Source organism: Hippopotamus amphibius, chromosome 12, assembly GCF_030028045.1.
Source record: "Hippopotamus amphibius kiboko isolate mHipAmp2 chromosome 12, mHipAmp2.hap2, whole genome shotgun sequence".
In the NCBI taxonomy this organism is placed as follows: Eukaryota; Metazoa; Chordata; class Mammalia; order Artiodactyla; family Hippopotamidae; genus Hippopotamus; species Hippopotamus amphibius.
Window position 1 is genome coordinate 76,004,874 of NC_080197.1, and position 19,686 is coordinate 76,024,559.

The following is a 19,686-nucleotide window of genomic DNA, read 5'->3' on the forward strand; positions in this document are numbered from 1 at the left end:
TTTGGGCAGGTGATGGTGAATGAGAGACTAGTCTCTGTCCCTTACGTGGGTGGGGACATGGAGGTCAGCGTCTATGGTACTATCATGTATGAGGTCAGATTCAACCATCTTGGCCACATCCTCACCTTCACCCCACAAAACAACGAGTTCCAGCTGCAGCTGAGCCCCAAGGCCTTTGCCTCAAAGATGTACGGTCTTTGTGGTAAGAATATCTTCTGACTCTCCTCCCTGACATAAACCGTCCTTGTTCTATTCTCAGTGCCCCTGGCCACTGCTATTTCTGGGTCCAGTAGCAAAGTTCAGATGCTGGCGGGGGTGGAGAATGGCCAGGTCTCCAGCATCAAGGGGTTGGCACCCTGAGCTCCCAACCGTGTCTTTCCTTGTTTCTCTAGGGATCTGTGATGAGAATGGGGCCAACGACTTCATGCTGAGGGATGGCACGGTCACTGCAGACTGGAAGAAGCTGGTCGAGGAGTGGACGGTGCAGCAGCCGGGGCAGACGTGCCCGCTGGGTCCCCAGGACCCATGTCCTGTCTCCAGGGGCTCCAACTGCCAGGTCCTCCTCTCGGCGCTGTTTGCCGAGTGCCACAAAGTCCTTGCTCCAGCCACATTTCACACCATCTGCCAGGACAGTTGCCACCAGCAGCAAGTGTGTGAGGCCATTGCCTCTTATGCCCACCTCTGTCGGACCAAGGGGGTGTGTATCAACTGGAGGACCCCCGATTTCTGTGGTGAGTCTCCATAGGCACCCCCAAACGCTGTGACGACCAACAAAATAGGGGACCTGCTCAGTCTCTCCCAGCCTCACATTTTTTAAAATAGTTTTATTGAGATACAATTCACATGCCATATAGTTCACCCATTTCAAGTGTATAATTCAGTAGTTTCTAGTATATTCACAGATGTGTGAAACCATCACCACAGTCAATTTTTGAACATGTCCACCGCCTCAAAAAGAAACCCCAGGGACTTCCCTGGTGGCACAGTGGACAAGATTCTGTGCTCCCATTGCAGGGAGCCCAGGCCCCATCCCCGGGCAGGGGGCTAGATCCCGCACGCATGCCACAACCAAGAGTTCACATGCCTCAACTAAGGAGCCCACATGCCGCAACCAAATAAATAAATAAATATTAAGAACGGCCTCATATTTTGAATCTGGGCAGTGAAGATCAAAATCTATGCACCCCCTGTTCCCTAGGATTCCCCATTCAGGATCAGATAAGATGGTAGACGTATAAGTACTTTGAGTGTAGAATTTCTGTGTAATGAATTTCTATGTCAATGAAAGCATGGTCCTCTCTAGCAGTAGTTCTGCAGTTCGTACAAATGTGATTTTAATGTATTAGACACATCTAGGCATCAGTGAAGTACAGAAGAAGCAGTCATCTTGAACTTGGAATTGCACCAAGCTTTAGAATTGCACCAAGCTTTAGCAAAGGCTCACAGAGCAGCGCATGCCTGAGCAGGATTTTGAAGTGTGAGTGGAATTTTACCATTTGAATACCAAGAGACTTCTTCATTACAAACACCACAGGATTGCTAGTGTAGACACCTCCCCAAGGTCAGCTTCCTTACTTGGACTTGGCATGTGTTTATTATTTAACATGTCGGGGATACCAATATAAATCAGATATGGCTCCTGCCCTCAGGGGGTGCTGGAGTGATATGAATACTGAACTTCAACATCCTCAGTTTCTAATGTAATCCCTGAATTTTTTTTTTGAGGGAAATCAGTGTGTACAAGCATCTCGGAGTCTCCGAGCTTGCTATTATAATGCTGTCATGGCTTTAGCTGGGGCTGGAGGACTTAGGCACTCTAGCCTCTGCTCAGCTGGTGATCACTTTCCCTTAGTCTTTCTGGACCTCAATTTCTGCATCTTGGAATGAGCTAGTTGGACTAGAGAACCCCTAGATGTCTTGGCACTCTGAGTCCCTGTGGATGACACAGCCTCCTTCCAACCTGCCAGCAGATGAAGGGGAAAATGCTAGTTTCTGAGTTACTGGTCTTGCCTTCTCGGCTTATTAATTTGTCTACCTCCTGGCAATTTGCCGTGCATTTATAGGAAGGTGTTTGGTGCTCTAAATCCTTGGAAACCTTCTCTACCACCCGCCTTGGCACCGTGAAAATGTGAGGAAGGGGTTGAGCAGGACCAGAGTGGGAGAAGTGGATTACTTTGTAGCTTTTCTCCCAGGGCAGCCCTCCATAGCTGTGGATTCCTTATTTAAGTCTTAAGAGAATTTTCAAAGCATTAAGTATATGTGTATTCAAAGAAAAGAACCATGGAACTTCCTAAGGATACACAGACTCACATGTCAGTTGGGATTAAATTTGGCTACAGGTAAGAGAGAAGTAAAGCTCTGTGGCACACAGCTGATCGGGGGAGGCGGCTCCAGCTCTTTCTGGGTCTCAAAGTGAATTCTAGTTCTTTGCGCCATCCTCACTTGGGTGTGCCTTTTCCTCATGGTTTAAGAAGGAGCTCTGGCCATCACATCCAGGTTCCAAGCGGCAGGATGAGGGGAAGGAAAGAAAAGGGCCAGAAGCACAGCTGCCTTTCAAAAAGATTACTGGAAGCTGCTGTAAGAGTCTACACTTGCTCTTATAGTTCATTGGTCAGAACACAGTCACATGACTGCACTTAGTTGCAAGGGGGATTGGGAAATGTTGTCTTTATTCTGGGCGGTCATGTGGTCTATTTCTGTGGAAGATGGAGAGAATGAAAATTGGTGGAAACTAGCCATTTCTCCCCAGCAAGATCGTGAGATGATCAGCTGCCTTGAACCTGAACTGCTTCGCACTGATGGTGTGGGGCCTTGAGAGTGACCCCCTTCTCTGTCTGCAGCTGTGTCGTGCCCGCCATCCCTGGTTTACAACCACTGCAAGCGTGGCTGCCCTCAGCAATGCGAGGGCAACTCGAGCGCCTGTGGGGACCACCCCTCGGAAGGCTGCTTCTGCCCGCCACATGAAGCAATGCTGGAAGGCAGCTGTGTCCCCGAGGAGGCCTGCACCCAGTGCGTCAGTGATGATGGGGTCCGGCACCAGGTAGGAGCCCTGGCCTCTCGCCCTCTGTGGGGCCAGTAGAGGGAAGTGATTGGCCCCTTCTAACCTTGGCTGCAGGGCTCGGCTCTTTGGGGGGGTCCCTGAGGGGTAGGGAAATAGTACGGCACAATGGCTTTGGAGTCAGACACATCTTGGTTCAAATCCCGATCTGTCACGAGATGAGTTAACTGTGTGATCAAACACCAGAGTGTAGCAACACATCACTACTACTACTGTTTTTATCATTATATTCATGTAAGTAGAACGCTAAGAAGCCGGAGGGGATGGGGAAAGAATATTTTATATGGTGATGTCTACCATTATCAAGATATATAATGTACCTTGCATTGTACTAAGCACTATCTACTCATTATTTCAACATTTTTCATAGGTGTGTTTTGCAGGCAAGGAATTGACAGTTACCTGTGGTCAAGAGGGATTAAAGAACACCAGCTAAGCAAGCTAGACAGGTTTCTTTACTGCATGCCTGTTTAGAGCTTTTGATATGCTAATGTACATTACAAGGTTTTGCTTCTCAGACTTACTAGACCATGGAATTTGTGTGTGTGTGTGTGTGTGTGTGTGTGTGTGTGTGTGTAGCATCCCCTCGGACTAGGGTTCCACAGAACACACTGAGATATCTTACATCATCTCACTAATTCTCACAAAACACCTATGAGAAAATGAAGGCTTAGAGAGCTTGGTACCTTGCCCATGGATGCAGTTTGTACGTGATGGGGTTGGGAGGTGGAGTCAGTATCTGAAGCTCTGTCTGACTCCACAGAGCTTGCTTTTTCCGATATATGAAGTTACCCTTTTCCTAGGTCCCCTTTGGGCTGATTTGCTTGGAAGTCATCGAGTCATTGAGTCGTCAGTTCTCTTAGCCTTTTAGGAGTCATTATTTTGAAAGGCTATTTATTTACCAAACTCTATTTATTTACCAACATCTTGGCCTCAGATGGCAGTCACATCTCTCCAAAGTTGCCAATGTGTGTATTGTCATGCCTGGGGCAGTGCGTGTCTGTGGACATGTGAGTGTGGGCAGTGGGCACTGCCCTTTATCCTGGCAGTGATACCACAGAGCCTGGTAGAGGGGGAGCATGTTTGGCTTCTAGCAAAGGAGGATGTGTTCTGTGACTGTGGGCCTCACCCGAGACCTAACATCTCCATCATCACCAGGGAAGACCTTCATCACTAAGTAGACCAGGTCAGGTGACTTAACACTGAACTTAACACTTGACACTTGAACTAGGCGAATAGATGGTGAAGCTAGCTAACCAACCGGAGAATGACGCAAACAATCATTCCGAGATTACAATATTCTGTCCCTGACACTGAAGCCAGGAAATGGACCATTTCATTTGATTCTCCCCAAAACTCCATAGGGTAATTATTACATGTCCCACTGAGTGAATGAGGGAACTGAGGCTCAGATGGCAAGAGGTGACTTAATAAGACTCTATTCACTACACGAGGTCACCCCATAGTGTCCTGCCATTGATCTCATGGAAACTGTGAGCTAAACTCTGAGCTGACTGGGTGCCCACGTAAGCATGGCGTCCGTCAGGCTATGGCTTGGATGGTTCCACTAACTCCGTTTTGTTGTTGGGCTTTATCATAGTTGGACCCCTTTTGTTCTCACAGTGTAGTAGGTAAACCAGGAAGGAAGCCCAGTCACACTCTACTGCCATATTTCAACTTGCCAAATTAAGTAAATATCTATTCCCCCCCAAAGTTGACCAAACCTTACATGGTTCTGCCTGACTTGCACAGCTCCTGGGCTCCTGCTGGGAGCAGATGACATGTACTGTTGTCATGGGGTGCTGACACCCAGTGGTCATTTCAGGCTGATTTTGCTGTTGGTGGCCAGGTGCTCTCAGAGGGAGGCAGAAATGGTCTTTACTCCCTTCCTTGGCATCCTGGGATTGGAAGGAAGCTCAAGTTTGCATGTCTGGCTCTGTGAGTCAGATGTCTGCAGGGTCCCGAAGGCAGGAGGCTTGTGAACTTTATCTTAGGGTCTCCACCCCCTATCCCACTCCTCCTTCCTGGCCCTATTTCCCCTTTTCACTGCTCCCCGCCCCTTCAGTCCAGCCCGTTGGAAGATGCATCAGAGTCCCTCAAATTAATGCAGTATTTTGACATAGAAACAGTCTGATAAATACATTTTAAAATCAAGTGACATAAAATTCATTCACAAAAAACCATGAAGGGAACACAGCCGGTTTTAGTTATTTCAGAAAATATGGTTTAAACGGATGAAAACAAATATCCAGCCACCTGCAACGCCAGCTTTTACTCTCAAAGCAGAGAGAGAATAAAAATCTAATATGAAGAACATTTCCATTAAATGAACTTTCTTGAAACTGAAAAATAAAGCCCAGAAAACTTTTCTTCAGGGAAATAATCCAGGGTAGAAATCTCTTGTGGTAACTTCGGAAGGGCAAAATATTTACCAGTTTCCATAGCTCTTGTTTACTTTACAGAATGCACTCTGCCTTTGTAGCCGGCTCTGAAGGGAGACAGAGTCACACAGGGGCTGTCCCGCCATCAGTGTTGGGGGGTCCCCCACCCACACCCCGCTGTGCTGGGCAAGCACTGCTCCAGCTCCGCTAGGACTGTCTGAATCACCCAGATGGCGACCCTCATTTCCTCTCTGGTCTCTGGTGTTCTGTCACAGCTCAATGATTTGCATCTTCCCTCAAATCCTGGCTGTGGTGGGTGGCGCCTGGTGCCTTGCTCAGTCCCTTCTTTGACCGTGGGCTCTGAAGACTTCAGTTTTCCCTTGCCACATCCTCTGCAGGCTGTTCTCCTGTCATCTTTATTTAGTCTTTAACCCCAGCCAGTTCGCTTACCTGTTCTGTCCAGGTGACAGTCCTGCACCAGCCCTGAACCTGGGGACTGAGACAGGGCTGCCTGGAGTCGGCTTGTCCTGATACAGGAGTGCCCTCTGCTGGCCTGTTGGCTTCACAACCTGAGGGGCTTTCAGAAGCTCCGCCTTTGCCGGAAAGGGCTGTTTCTCAGGGGCCATAGAATCTGCCGCCTGCCTCATTAAAGCTTCCCGGGGAAGATGGAAATCCCTGAAACAGGAGGTTTAACACCCTCTTTGGGTCATCTATTGTGATGTTGCCCAGGAGAGCTGGAAAACTGCATTATTCATTCTTGAATTTTAGATGTCTGGAGTTCATTTTAAAAAAGAGAAAAAACCCCTAATATATAAATATATATCTCCTTTCTTATCACGTTTGCCATTTAAACATCTAAATATAGGTCCCTAGATTTCCGGTTTTCTTGGCATCACCATCAGTGTAAAAGAGCAGGAAAGAGGCCGAGCAGAGAGAAGCCTGGGGAAATGGAAGCTCCACCCCCCCCCCCCCCACCACTCTACCCAGTCTCCCTGTCCCTGTGCCCCTCCCTGGGTCTTCCCAGCCCCTTGGAGAAGGTGGAATAGTAGCTGCTGCAGCCTCTGTTCTGTTTCCTGGTCCTTGTGCCTCCCTCTCCACCTGCTGGCTAGCACCAGGCTTGTCCTTGTTGAACCCTCTTCCCTTTGAGGTGGGTCCTGCTCACCAAGCCTCAGGGCTTCGCCTTGCCCACCAGGTTAAGCACAATATCCTACACCGGACAGGGAAGTCCCCCAAGGATGTGAGGCCTCTCTGGAGCCCCCAGCCCTAGTGAACTCTTCTTTTGCACTCCTGGGGCTCTTTGATTTTTTTATTTTAAAAATCAGGTGTATTGAGAATTCACCGACAGTAAATAGCACCAAATGTAAATGTACGCTCTGATGAGTTTTGACAAATGTGTGCATCTGTAAAACCATCATCGCAAGATAATGACATTTCCGTCACCTCCAAAAGTTTCCAGATGCCCCCACCTCCCATCCCCAGGCAACCACAGGTCTGCCTTCTGTCACTATAGATGCATTTACATTTTCTGGAATTTTATATAGATGGACTCATGCGGTGTTCGCTCCTTTTTTGCCTGGCTTCTTTCGCTGCTGAAAGATTATAATGCTCTTGAGAGCCATCCATGTTGTGCGTCCCATAGTTTGTTTCTACGGCTGAGTAGTATTCCGTGGTGTGAGTGCATCACAGTTGAGCGATCTCATTCAACTTTTCATGGGCGAGTCCTATTTCCTCGGCTTGGCCGTCAGCCATTCGAGGGCTGGGACAGTGTGTCCAGTGCCCGTCACTCCCACAGCCCCACAGGGGGCCGGCTGAGCCTGGCGGTTGTGGTCTGGAGAGAGAGCGCGTGGTGTGAGGGGCCAGGATGCCCAGTCCACCTGGTCAGGCTCCTGGTCTGTGCCTCACTGTCATCGGTGGTCAGTGTAGGTAACGGTCATATTCACCCGATAGGGTTATTGGAAGGAACATACAGTGAGTCAGTGTAAAGCCTTTAGGGAAATATCTTGAACATATGTAATGCTACTTATTACCAGGAGGCAGCAGAACACAGTGTTAAAAAGTGGATTCTGGGTCTAGATCCCGGCTCCAAGCTGCAACAGTGTGACCCTGAGCGAGTACCTCCGCTGTCTCCTTGGACAAGTGGGGATGATAGAATATCCCGGCAGTGGGGCTGTGGTGAGGATTAAATGAGTCGTTTACGTAAAGCCCGTCAACTGTGCCACGTGGCACTCGCCCCTCTGATGTGGGCTGTTGCATGCGTGCAGTGAGTGGAGGGTGTCAGGGGAAGCATGGGAGGTTTAGTCCCGCAGGAGGAGGGCAGCCCCAGGCGGGGATTTACCTGGAGATCTCCCATCTCCCACCCTCTCAGCGGCTGGTGCTGACTGTGGTCCGTGGAAGCAGACAGAATAAGTAAGACCTTCCTGACCTGGGAACGTTTTAACGGCCTTTGAGCGGCTGGATAAGAAGGCATTTATTCAGGGGTGATTTCACTGGAATTCCTCTTGATGGCCGGGTCTAAAGGGACTCAGTCCTGGCTCTGCGGTCCCGTCTGTGCTGTTCACAGCCTCCCGCTCCTTGCAGAGTCCTGGGAGGCAGGCTGGGGGGCCCTCACCTCACAGGGGAGGAAGCCGGGCCCTGGCACAGAGGGTGAAGCCGACCTAGGAGTGGGGGTCTCCCTGGCTCCGAAGCCCTTGTGCAGTGGGGGTGCCTGCTACCCTGAGGATGCTGCTGTACCCCCGGGTGACCCTCATCTGGAAACTGGACTCTGTCTCGAAAGTCACCCTCCGTCCCAGCAATGTGACGGTTCTGAGAGGTCTGCTGTCCCCGCTTCAGCTTTTCCTGCCACGTAGTCTTAAGTCCATTGCAGAAATGAATGGAATCTTTGTCAAGCTGCATGCCAGCTTCTCCTTTGGCTTGGAAAGCGGGCAGGGGAGTGACACAGGCGTCTTCATGTCTTGCCTTGCTTCGTTTTAGCGTCACCATCAGAAGGGCTACGATGAAAGCGCCACATTTTCTGAACCCCGTGGTGTCTCCTTCCCCTGAGTGTACAAAGCAGTGTCCCTCCACCCCCCCCCGCCCCACCGCCTCCCGGGCTGATTCATCTGCGCGGCCCTGACCCAGGCGAGGCGCGGGCGTTGGGCCTCCCTGGGGAGACTGAGCTGGGGATGGGGAAACCCGACTTCCGTGAACTCCCGGGCCTTCTCTGAACCTCATTCTCCCTCAGCTCCTGGAAACGTGGGTCCCAGACCACCAGCCCTGCCAGATCTGCACGTGCCTCAGCGGGCGGAAGGTCAACTGCACGACACAGCCCTGCCCCACGGCCAGAGGTGAGGCCGCCTCCCGAAAGGCTCCCTCCGGGCCCTGAGGCCACCCCGTGTCCAGACCTGGTGGACCAGATCCACGGGTGGATTCCCTGTGCCAGCCCCATCCTCCTTCCCTTGCGGGGCTGGGGTCCCCTCCCTGCATGCGGGTAGAACTCTCGGGGAGCGGGGATGTGTGTGTGTGCCTGTCCTGTTGTCCCCCCCCTTGGCCCTCAGCCTCGGTCTCCCGAGGGCCCGTCTGAGGGGACAGCAGGACACACCAGGGAGACTCATTTGTCAGCGGGCCTGGCTGGCTCCTGCGGCCGAGAGTCTGCGGTGGGTACCGCTGTCTCTCTCTCTGACTCTGCGGCGTCTCCTCCCCCAGCGCCCACATGCGGCCCGTGCGAGGTGGCCCGCCTCCGGCAGAGCACACAGCAGTGCTGCCCCGAGTACGAGTGCGGTACGTGTCACCCAGGGCATGTCTCCGGGTCCACCCCCACCCCCACCCCGGGGGACCAGGTGGTGGTGCTGAAGGGGCGTGTGGTCAGGAGCAGGATGTGGGTTTTCCAAAGCCTGGGAAGGGTAGCCTCTGGAAAATAGGATTTGCTTCTTAGAAAGATTCTGCAGTGACTTTTTAAATGTAAGGTTTGAGAGCATTAAAGAATGGGGTACAGTGTTCACAGAGGCATGATTTGCAATAGCCAAAACATAGAAGCAGCCTAAGTGCCCATCAATGGATGAATGGATAAAGATGTAATACATATACAGGATGGAATACTACTCAGGCATAAAAAACAATAAGATTTTGCCATTTGCAATGACATAGATGGACTTGGAGGGTGTTATGTTTAGTGAAATAAGTCAGACAGAGAAAGACAAATACTGTATGATATCACTTATATGTGGAATCTAAAAACTACAACAAACTAGTGAATATAACAAAAAAGAAACAGACTCACAGATATAGAGAACAAACTAGTGGTTACCAGTGGGGAGAGGGCTAAGATAGGGATAGGGGATTAAGAGGTACAAACTACTATGTGTAGAATAAATAAGCTACAAGGATATATTGTACAGCATAGGGATATAGCCAATATTTTACAACTATAAATGGAGTATAACCTTTAGAATTGTGAATCACTGTGCTGTACGCCTGTAACATATAATATCTATCTATCTGTCTGTCTGTCTATCTATCTATCATCTATCATCACCCCTCCCCTACCCCCTCCCCTTCCCTCTATCTCCACCTCTATCACCATCTCTAGTTCTGCTTTCATCTCATCATCACCACGCATGTGGACCAGGAGAGGTCTACATGAGTAGGAATGTAGTGTAGGGAGCCACTCACTAGTACAAGAGCGGCCTCGCTGAACTCTGCATGTCTCTCTCTGGGGCCCTCAGTGTGTGACCTGGTGAGCTGTGACCTGCCCCCGGTGCCTCACTGCGAAGGTGGCCTCCAGCCAACACTCACCAATCCTGGCGAGTGCAGACCCAGCTTCACCTGCGGTAAGTCCTCCCTCTGTGGGTGAGGAGGGGGTGGTGCAGTCACTGTCTCCTGGCCTGGGAAGGCGTCCTGTATTCTAGTGAGCTGCGACTGGGCTTGGGGTGTGTCTGGAACAGAGGGGTCAAGGTCACACCTGGACTGGATCCTCTAAGAATCCTCCCAGCTGCAGGCTGTGATGGGGAACCCGGCATGGGCACAGCTGCAAGCACCCTGCTCTTGGGCTTTTTAGGCGGCAGTTGGACCTGAGATGAAGAAGCCTCCAGATCTAATCTTTCTTTGTTCCCATCCTCCCGTAAGCCATGGAGGGAGGCGATGTGCTCTTGGTTTGTCCTCATCACGGAATCTTATTCCCAAACATATTTATAGATTTTTCTCCCTCTGTATGTTTATGTATTTAATTTCTAAATACTATGATTTAAGCGTAAAGTGGGACTAAAGAAAGTTTTTGGACATGTCAAGAAACTGACTTCTGTGTTTAGCTACTGAGAATATCCACTTTAAGTCAATACCCACTTCTTGTTCTGTTGATTTGGAATCTCACGCAAGGTCCCAGATGGAAGCCCTTGAGGGTGGGAGAACACATTGTATCGGAAGGAAGCTGGGAACAGGCAAACACACAGGGTGGGATTTGGCCTGGATAAAATGGCATTGTGGATTTGACAAGACTGCTGTCATTTTTCATTCAACTTTGTAGGTCATTTATTATTCCAGGTACTGTGGTTGGGGATAGGATCTCATAAGCTACCAGCTTATAAAAATGCTAGCCAGTACCTGTGTGCCCAGGGCTCTCTGGGTCTTAGAAATGCTACAGCTGTAGTCTCTGAATATCTGCAGCTGGAGGGACCCCCACCCCTTCCAGGTGTGCCTGGAAAGGTGATGGAGTGGACACCTCGCAGCCTTCTCTTCTCCATTAAAATTGCTTCACGTTTCACGTTTGCATTAGTGTTCTTATTTTCCTGCAGACTAACTGCTTTTTGGTATGATGGACCATCTCACACCTCCTGAGCTGGGCTCACGTGTGTTTCTGACTTAATATACTGGGGCTAGAGTTCCCTGGGACCTTATATCATAGCTGAATGCTTAGGAACCCAGGCTGAGTCCAGTGCTCAGTGTGGCAGGACCGGGGCATCACCTCGTGCCGCCCCTCAGCCTGCAGGAAGGAGGAATGTCCAAGGGGGTCCCTGCCCTCCTGTCCTCCACACCGGACACCGGCCCTTAGGAAGACCCAGTGCTGTGATGAGTACGAGTGTGCTTGCAGCTGTGTCAACTCCACGGTGAGCTGCCCGCTGGGGTACTTGGCCTCCACTGTCACCAATGACTGCAGCTGCACCACCACCACCTGCCTCCCTGATAAGGTAGGGGCTGCTCGACTCCATCTGAGACACATGCTCCTTGTGGAAGGCTTGCCTTCCTGCCCAAACAAGTGCTATGTGGCCTGGTGCCAGGGGTGAGGTTTTGGGGGGGCGATGCTGTCTGCATTCCATCTCAGCCTAAATCTAGTTAGCTCAGGAGGTTAGTACAGAGACTCTACCATGTTCTCAGCATGGCCAGGTACCATAAATGATTCTAAACACATACATGATTGTAAAACCTGAATTATAAAACAAGATGCACTCCCAGAAATCTCATTCTGCCCTTTAACTGAAGGTGGGGTCCGGCTGCTCACCGCTCAAAAGCCAGTAAAGAGGCCAGGCTGGTGGAAGGGAAAGTTTGCTTTGTTTTGGATGCCAGCAACCAGGGGGGAGGGTGGACACCTGTCCAAAGCCTGACTCCCCCACCCCCGCCCTGACAATCAAGGGGCAAGAGCTTTTACAGACTGGAGTGGGGGGGGCTACATGCAGAAACAACACAGGCAGCTCTGACAGTCATCTTGAAACTGGTCGTCGGGGGTCTGACCAGCATCGTCTTGGTTGTTTTAGGTGCAGTTGATCTTCAGTTCCAGGGTCGGTTTGTTTTCATTTCTTTGAGGCCAGTTCTCAGAATTGTAGCAGCTTATGTCGTGGCTACAGCCTGGTCATCATGTAGTTAACTTCTTCCAGCTGATGGGGATTTCAGTATGTATAAGACAGCTCACAGGACATGGCTCAGAATATTATCTGTAGCCCTTGATTGGAACGAAAGGTCCTTGACTTTGCTTCATGACTAAACTATTTTTATTTGGTCTCCTTTGACTGTTTTCATTTGTTTCTGCATTTTCTCACTTCTCTAATGAAACTTGTTCTTTGGCTAAAGTTTTTCTACAGACAAAAGGCAGGCAGAAGACATGGGACTGGGGGGTGGCAAGGACCATAGGATCTTTCTCCGTTTCACCCTCACTTGCTCTACCTTGTTCCGTCTCTCCCCTCATAATTTATAATTTTCATTGGTGTATCCATCTATTTTTCTTTTTGAAAATATAAGCAAATTTTATAGATTTATATTGATTCCTGTTTTTCACCAAAAGGGTAGCATATTATAAATTCAGTTTTGAATGTTTATTTTTTCATTTAACAAACTTAGTAGAATTATCCTCTGTCAGCATATGGAAATCTGCCTTATTCCTTTTCACAGCTGCTTAGTAACCTCTTGCAAGGGTGCAGCTTAGTTCATTCATATCGACTGACATTTGAGTGGCTTCCGTCTTTAGCTATTTCTAGTAATGCTGTAACGAATAGCCTTGTGCGTCTGTCATTTTGTATTTTTGCCAGTGTGTCTTTTGGGATAGATTCCTAGAAGTAGGATTCTGAGTAGTAACATTTTTAAGGGCAGCTTCTTAATCAAAGAATAAGGGGTCTCATTCACTGAGTTCATTGCACAGAAGCTGGAAGACTGAGCAGGTATAGGGAAACGGTTTAAAAAATGTGTACTGTTATTATGTGGATAAACGTGGAGACATGTTTGTAGCTTTGGAGGACACATTTGGGATAATTTAAAACCTACCTTTAAGTCTCATGATCAAAGAGTTTCTTTAATACCTCATTTTTAGAAAATAAAGTCTGAGTGTCGTATATCACATGCATCACAGGCTTTACAATTCTAATCATAAACAACCGTCAGGATCTTATGTCCCACGTTCCATCCACAGCCCACAACTCTTCCAAACAGGATCTCTTGTCTCTCAAACACATCCCACACTCTGTGCCTGAATCTCTGCTTGTCGTTGGTGGGCATCAAGGAGACACTCATTCATAACCCCTGCCCCCCCACACCCAACCTTCGGCCACTCCTAATGGGGCAGAGGACTATACATGGGTGGGTCCTAAGGACATTACTAGGTCTGAGAATTAGGGTGCAGCTTTCCGTGTGATGCAGGAAGGAGTTAAATGCAGTCAGGGCAGTGATGCTAGAGGGTCAAGGCAGCCAGTGTGTTACATCCCCACCTGAGGGCTGTGAAGGGCTCACAAGGGCCATTCCCGGGGTGGACCTTCCTAAGGCAGGTGGGCAGGGGAGGGAAGAGGGCAAACTCTACTACGTAAGCATCCCTTCACGTGGGCGGAGACCATGTTGTTTCCATTTATTGCTGTAGTCTCAGCACCTGCAGTAGCTTCCAACACGCCATAGATGCTTACTCACCTGTTGTTTAGATGAACCGCGTGAGCTTACTCATGGAAACCTTGTCTACAGGTGTGTGTCCACCGGGGCACCATCTACCCCGTGGGCCAGTTCTGGGAGGAGGGCTGTGATGTGTGCACCTGCACGGACCTGGAGGATGCCGTGATGGGCCTGCGTGTGGCCCAGTGCTCTCAGAAGCCCTGTGAAGACAGCTGCCAGCCGGTAAGGGGGAGCAAGGGGGTAGGGAAGTAGGGGAGGGGATCCCAGGAACGGGCAAGGAAGCCCCTTTAGGAACCTCTGGTTCAAGGCCAGAGGGGAGGGACATGCAGGGGAGTGGGGCTGGATAAAGGAAAGAAGCATGAGGAAAGGATTGCTGTGTCGTCCTTCTGTGAGCAGTTCTTGCCTGATGGTCACGTCTGCTGTGTGGCCTTGAGTCCATAGGGCTAGGAAGTTGGTCTAAGCAGAGACGTGGATTATTTGCCTAGAAAACAGCGCTTGATTTTTTTTCCTATGTCTTCCCCCTTTAGACATCTCCTTACCCTACAGCTAGTACAGACATATGTTCTGAATTTTCTGAGATGGTCCCGTGTCAATATACCCTAGTGTTTCTACACAGGTTGGTGATTTTCCAGAGCAGTTTATAATTTGAGGTATAGTTTGGGGGTTTGAACCCCCAATTCAGTTTTTACTTCTTCTTGTGGTGGCCTGCCCCTAAGGCTCCTATGTGCTTGGGGCGCTCTATTCTTGCACACTGAAGACTGATCAGACTCTAGAAAAGGGGAATCGCAGTCTGCAGGGGGAGTTACGGGTCAAATTCTGCTCGCTGGTTAAATGCTGTTATTGTGAGCGCACGTTCTTGTGCCTGACGCACCGAGAGGCCAAGAGAAACCGAAACGTCAGAGTTTGGAGCTGAGAGAGGTTTATTGCGGGGCCACGCGAGGAGGTGGGTGGCTCCACTCGAAAAAACCCCCGAGCTCCCAGAAGGGTTTCAGCAAAGCCTTTTTAAAAACCAGGTGAGGGAAGGGGGTTGCAGGGTACATGATCAGCTCGTGAGCAGGTCTCTGATTGGCTGATAGTGAGGTAACAGGATGGGGTCACAGGGTTAAGTCCTTGGGCTCCAGGAGTCTTTCACATCTGCAAAACAACTCAGGAAATGTGCATCAAGTACTGTTTTCTAGGTTCTTCAGAGAGGAGCTAAAGCAGAGGCTGTGGGGGAGATCTATGCCAGGAGGGCCCCACGGGTTTCTGCTCAGTCCCATCACTGTTAGCACTGCATTATTATCAGTAGAAAGTGATGATAAGAGAAGAGGAGTCGGGGGCAGGCTGCTTTGGTAACGGCGGTGAAGGGAAGGCTCTTGATGCTTTTTTCCAGAAGTGTGTGTGTGGCTTGGTGATGGAGGGGAGGGCCTGAGAGTGAATCCAGAAATAGGGGAGTCCGTTCAGTTCATCTGTGTCTCTACCCGCTTTGCTGGTGCTGAGGAGGAGCGGGGCTGCCAGGCCCCTTGGGAGAGGAGGATGCTGTGGTATCCAGGTGTGCCTTTGGGGAACACTAAGTTTTGGAAACCCATCAGTCTCCATCTCCTCCCACAGGCCACAGGAGGCAGTGGAAATAACTTGTTACCAAGTAAAGAGAGTGCTGTTTAGAGGTCGTTTTTATAAAATGGGCACCTAGTGTGTTTTGTGTTTTGGTAGGGAGTTTTGATTGCAAAGAATGGAATCTACTCAAGCTCGCTAAAATAAAAAGGGGATTTATAGGGAAGACAGGAATCACTCAGAAAGGAAGTGCAGGGTATTTATGGATGGGCCCTGTGGTTGTACAACTTTTCTCTCCGCTTGTCCCGTGAGCCCCTGTCTCCACTTTTCTCTGCCCATCTATCTGGCTCCTCCTTGCTGCGGGCCTGGAAGGGAGTTTCGCTTTCTCAGAAGCTTCATTTGCACATGGCTTTATTGAACCTGGCTTCAACTCAGTGTGGCTTCTCAGGTCCAGGGTTCACCCTGTCCAGTCGGACCTATTCAGTCTCTGGCTCCAGAGATGAACTTCTCAAGAAGAACATAGATGGGCTCAGCTTGGCCCATAGATTTTGGACCCTCTGTTCAGTCCCCACTCCGGTCCAGTCAGCTGCTGGGGAGGGTGCGGGGCATGGGGTGTGAACCTGGCTGTCTAGAGGCTGTGGGGCTGGAGGCAGGTTCAGGAGGATAGTGGGTACTGAGGTCAGGAATGCAGGAGAGGGCATCACGTCCAGAACTCCTGACCCGGTGATGGCTCCAGGAAGGAGAGTGGCCTGCCTTAGACACTGAGTGTTCACACTTTCTGGGAGGAGAAGGAGACGCTGAGGTTTAGTTACAGCTGAGGGAGTGGGGAGGCTGGGCTTTGGTCTGTATTGTGTGTTGAGTTGAGGTGGGAGTTCAGTGAATGGCCTCAGGCTCCATCCTTCAAAGGGAAGAGTATCAGCTCTGGTCAGACCCCAGAGACATTTAGACTCATTTACCTGAATTCATTTGTCATCTAGGCTGTGGCCAAAAAAAAAAAAAAAAAAAAAAAAAGTGAGAGAGAACATTACCACCATATCACCCTCTGATTCTTCCTTTATAAGACACTGTCTGCAGCAGTACACTTTCCCCAACCACCTCCATAATTAGTTCTCTACTTGTCACGTCAGAACAGTGATGTAGAGCAAGCAGCAAAGGGCACTGCTGGTGTCCCAAAGCATTTAATAGTGTACTGTGGCCTTGCTTCCACGTTGACGACAGGAGGAATTCCTGCTCCTTCATTTGAACCTCAGAGGAGCTTTTCTTTGAAGGCTTATTGTTACTAAGTCCAAGCTCACGCTGCTCACCACAGGACAGGCCTGGCGGGCTGAGAAGTTGGCAGGCTAAAGACTCAAAAGAACCATCTTATTGGGGTTTGGATGCCAATTTCTTTCATAGCATAGGGAGGGGGAGGAGGTGAGGAAGTAAAGTAAAAAGGCGGTAAGATTTCCAAATATCCCCTGGAATGGCCAGCCTCGGGGACGGGATGTGTTAATTTCTTCTTTCTTGCAGCCATCCACAGGTGGACAGGGTCCGGATGCTTCCCTGAACAAAGGCACTTTGGTTTAACATTCAGGCAGAGGGGCAGGGTTCCCTGAGGCAGGCCATTATGTGTAGACAGTATCCGTTTAGTGAACAAAAGCAATAGGGAGCAAAGGTTAGAGTGAAAGAAACAGATCCAACATGTAGTCAGATTTGGCTCTTCCTGTTACCTTTTGACCACCTAATTCCCCACCCTTAGACCCCAGGATCAGACTAAATCGCGGCTTTAGGAACTGTGTTCTCAGCGACTAAATGCAATCCATATGTTTAATTCATCCTGGTGATATTCCTCCACAAGGAAGAAGAGGCAGGGCTGCTCCTCCCACTTGCTGGAAAGCAGAGGGGCGGCACAGGGGGTGGAGTTGGCCGTAGCTCTGCGGCTCATCCGAAGCCAGCAGACATGGGCGAGTCCTGGCCCCTGGCCCAGGGCCCTTGCTGTTGGGCTGGTCCAGCCGGCAACACCGGCCTCGTGAGGCCAGAATGACCCGGCCAAGGGACAGGGGCCAGCACTCCGTGCTGCCACCTCCATCTCAGCTGTGGCAGTTGTGCTGCTAAATCAGTGAGGGGCTTATTTTTCAGTGGCATCTGCTTCCAGGTTGGGTGGATGTCAGACCTACCTAATTCCACTCTTAATTGGGAAACCAGCGAAAACAAGATAGAGAAGAAAGGAGAAGGGTCTCAGATGTCTGTTTTGGACAGATATAAGCTAGAGGGTTTGGAGGAGTACGGGGGAAACAAAGAGAGATGAAAGTATAGGATGAACCCAGGTTGTGCAGGAAGAAACCTGGGTTGTTGGACCTGTGGAGGGGCATCTTGCAAAGAGGGCAGCCCTGAAAGCTGGGGGCGTGGCCAGGAGCATCTGAGCGTGAGAAGCTGGTGGGGTTGTGGGAACCGGGCGTCCAGCCTGGGTCATGCATAACCCGCAGTGTATTTGCCCGTGGGGAGGGGGGGCAGCAGAAAACATGAAGAATGCACGAATCCAGACCACTCCGCACCCTGAGGGGGACGCCCACAAGTGACTCTAGATCCCTAAAGGCATTGATGCCTCTGTTCTCTGCTCCCTAGTGTCTCGGTTTCTTTTGTGCCATTTTGTGTATCCTGCCTTGTAGCGGAGGACGTGTTGATCGTATCATCCTAATTTGTTGGCTCCTCCAGAGCACCTAGTACATCACAGGTGCATGATAACTAACTAGATCTCAGCTGATCAAAGACTGAGGACAGCTCACCAGGCACCGCTGTGACGTGGGTTGGGGTGTAAGTAGGTCCCATGGAGATGCCGTGAAGTTGAGCCAGGTCTCCGAGGTCCTGGTGTTCCCCTGGGAGAGGCACCAACTGGGATGGTACCGAGTGTTGAGCGTGTCCTCTGACTTGGCCCTGCTTGTGAGTGCACTTGGGGAGCAGAGCAGGCGTGGGGCCCACCCCCACCAGAACGGCTGCAGTTCGTCCTCTCTGAGATGCTGCCCAACCCTGGGTTCTCCTCCCTTGGCCCCTGGAGACAGCCTCATGCATCATCATTTTATCTGTGTTCTGTACATTGCTTCAGAGTTTTCATTGGAGGGTTTCAATCCAGGTTCCCCATGCTTTGGCCAGGTTGGAGGACCTCCGAGATAGGATAGGCTGGCAGACTTCAGACTTGCAGGTTGCTGGCTGCCCTGGCAGGCTTTCTAGGGAAGGTTGGCCTCATCTCCCTGTGCCCCATACTACTAGGTAAATGTCAAGTGACTACCTGGGGAAGCCCAGCTCTGCACGTTGGTGAGAAGTCCTGTGTCAAGACACTCATGTCATGCAGGTAATTAGCCCTGTTAGAGCAGAGCCCGGACTCCAGGCTTCTAGAATGTTCTCCCCTGTCAGTAGGGGACCCTAGATTTGGGCTGTGATAAACACCAGGTCAATTGGCTGCTGCTGTGTGAACTCGGAGCGTCTTTTATACTCTCGTAGACTGGCTCTTGGTCTTAGGTGGAAGCTTGCAAAGGGCAGGGTTGTGTCTCTTCTGCTGGTGTAAGAAACGTAGTGACTCAGTGGGTGATGCTTCCTGAACACTTTGCACGATCGTGGGGCTGGCAGAGGACAGAGATGAAAATCTCCGGTCCAGCTGTCCCTCTGCAAGCCCCAGGGCTCCTCTGCACACCTGCCAGGTAGACCAGACGCCTGTGTCTTTGCTGCCGGCCTGTCCTGACGCACCGCCCTCTGTGTGTTTTCAGGGCTTCACTTACGTTCTCCATGAAGGCGAGTGCTGTGGAAGGTGCCTGCCGTCTGCCTGCGAGGTGGTGACTGGCTCCCCGCGGGGAGACTCCCAGTCCTACTGGAAGAGTGTGAGTCTGGGCCAGGGAGGGTAGGACGGAGGGCAGGGGCCTCACCAGCCTGGTTGTCCATCTGGGGTCCAGTGCTGGCCTTGGTTTCAGCCATAAAGTAGAAGCTCATTCCCTGCCTTTTGCTTTCCCCACAGAGAGTTTAATGTGGCTGTTGGTTTATCCAGATGTCAGCTGGGATTACCTTGCTCCTGGGGAACTAGTTAAGGTTGCCCCAAACTTCCCATTGTGTGGATTTGGGAGAAGCCCAATTCCCTCCCTGTGAGTTGTGTGAACTCCTGTGGGTGGGGGTTCTGTTCTCCTGTTTAACCTGTGAATCTGAGGACCTGCTTCCCCTGGTGGCTGGTGCAGGGCTGTGCTGTGGGCCTGCCACCTGCCACCTGCATAGGCGGCAAATACTGCTCGTACCGCACTGGCCACCTCTGACCTTTTCACTGATTTCTATTGGAGAGAGATGTAGGCCAGAGAAGCAAACTGAATTTCTGTTCCTGGAGCCCCTGAGCTACTTCTGCAGCTCCGGCTGCAGCCCCCG

At 50.5% G+C, this 19,686-nt stretch overlaps 1 protein-coding gene across 3 annotated transcripts in view; it reads left to right on the forward strand.

Annotated features, from left to right (window-relative positions):
- Window positions 1–19,686, forward strand: part of VWF (von Willebrand factor) — a 130,755-nt gene that overhangs the window by 99,738 nt on the left and 11,331 nt on the right. For all 3 annotated transcript variants that reach the window (XM_057702124.1, XM_057702122.1, XM_057702123.1), the window contains 9 exons: window positions 10–202; window positions 393–731; window positions 2,841–3,040; window positions 8,660–8,762; window positions 9,121–9,195; window positions 10,140–10,244; window positions 11,392–11,597; window positions 13,846–13,995; window positions 19,047–19,157. In XM_057702124.1, coding sequence (XP_057558107.1) covers window positions 10–202; window positions 393–731; window positions 2,841–3,040; window positions 8,660–8,762; window positions 9,121–9,195; window positions 10,140–10,244; window positions 11,392–11,597; window positions 13,846–13,995; window positions 19,047–19,157 — 1,482 coding nt within the window. The remainder of the gene's footprint in view (window positions 1–9; window positions 203–392; window positions 732–2,840; window positions 3,041–8,659; window positions 8,763–9,120; window positions 9,196–10,139; window positions 10,245–11,391; window positions 11,598–13,845; window positions 13,996–19,046; window positions 19,158–19,686) is intronic.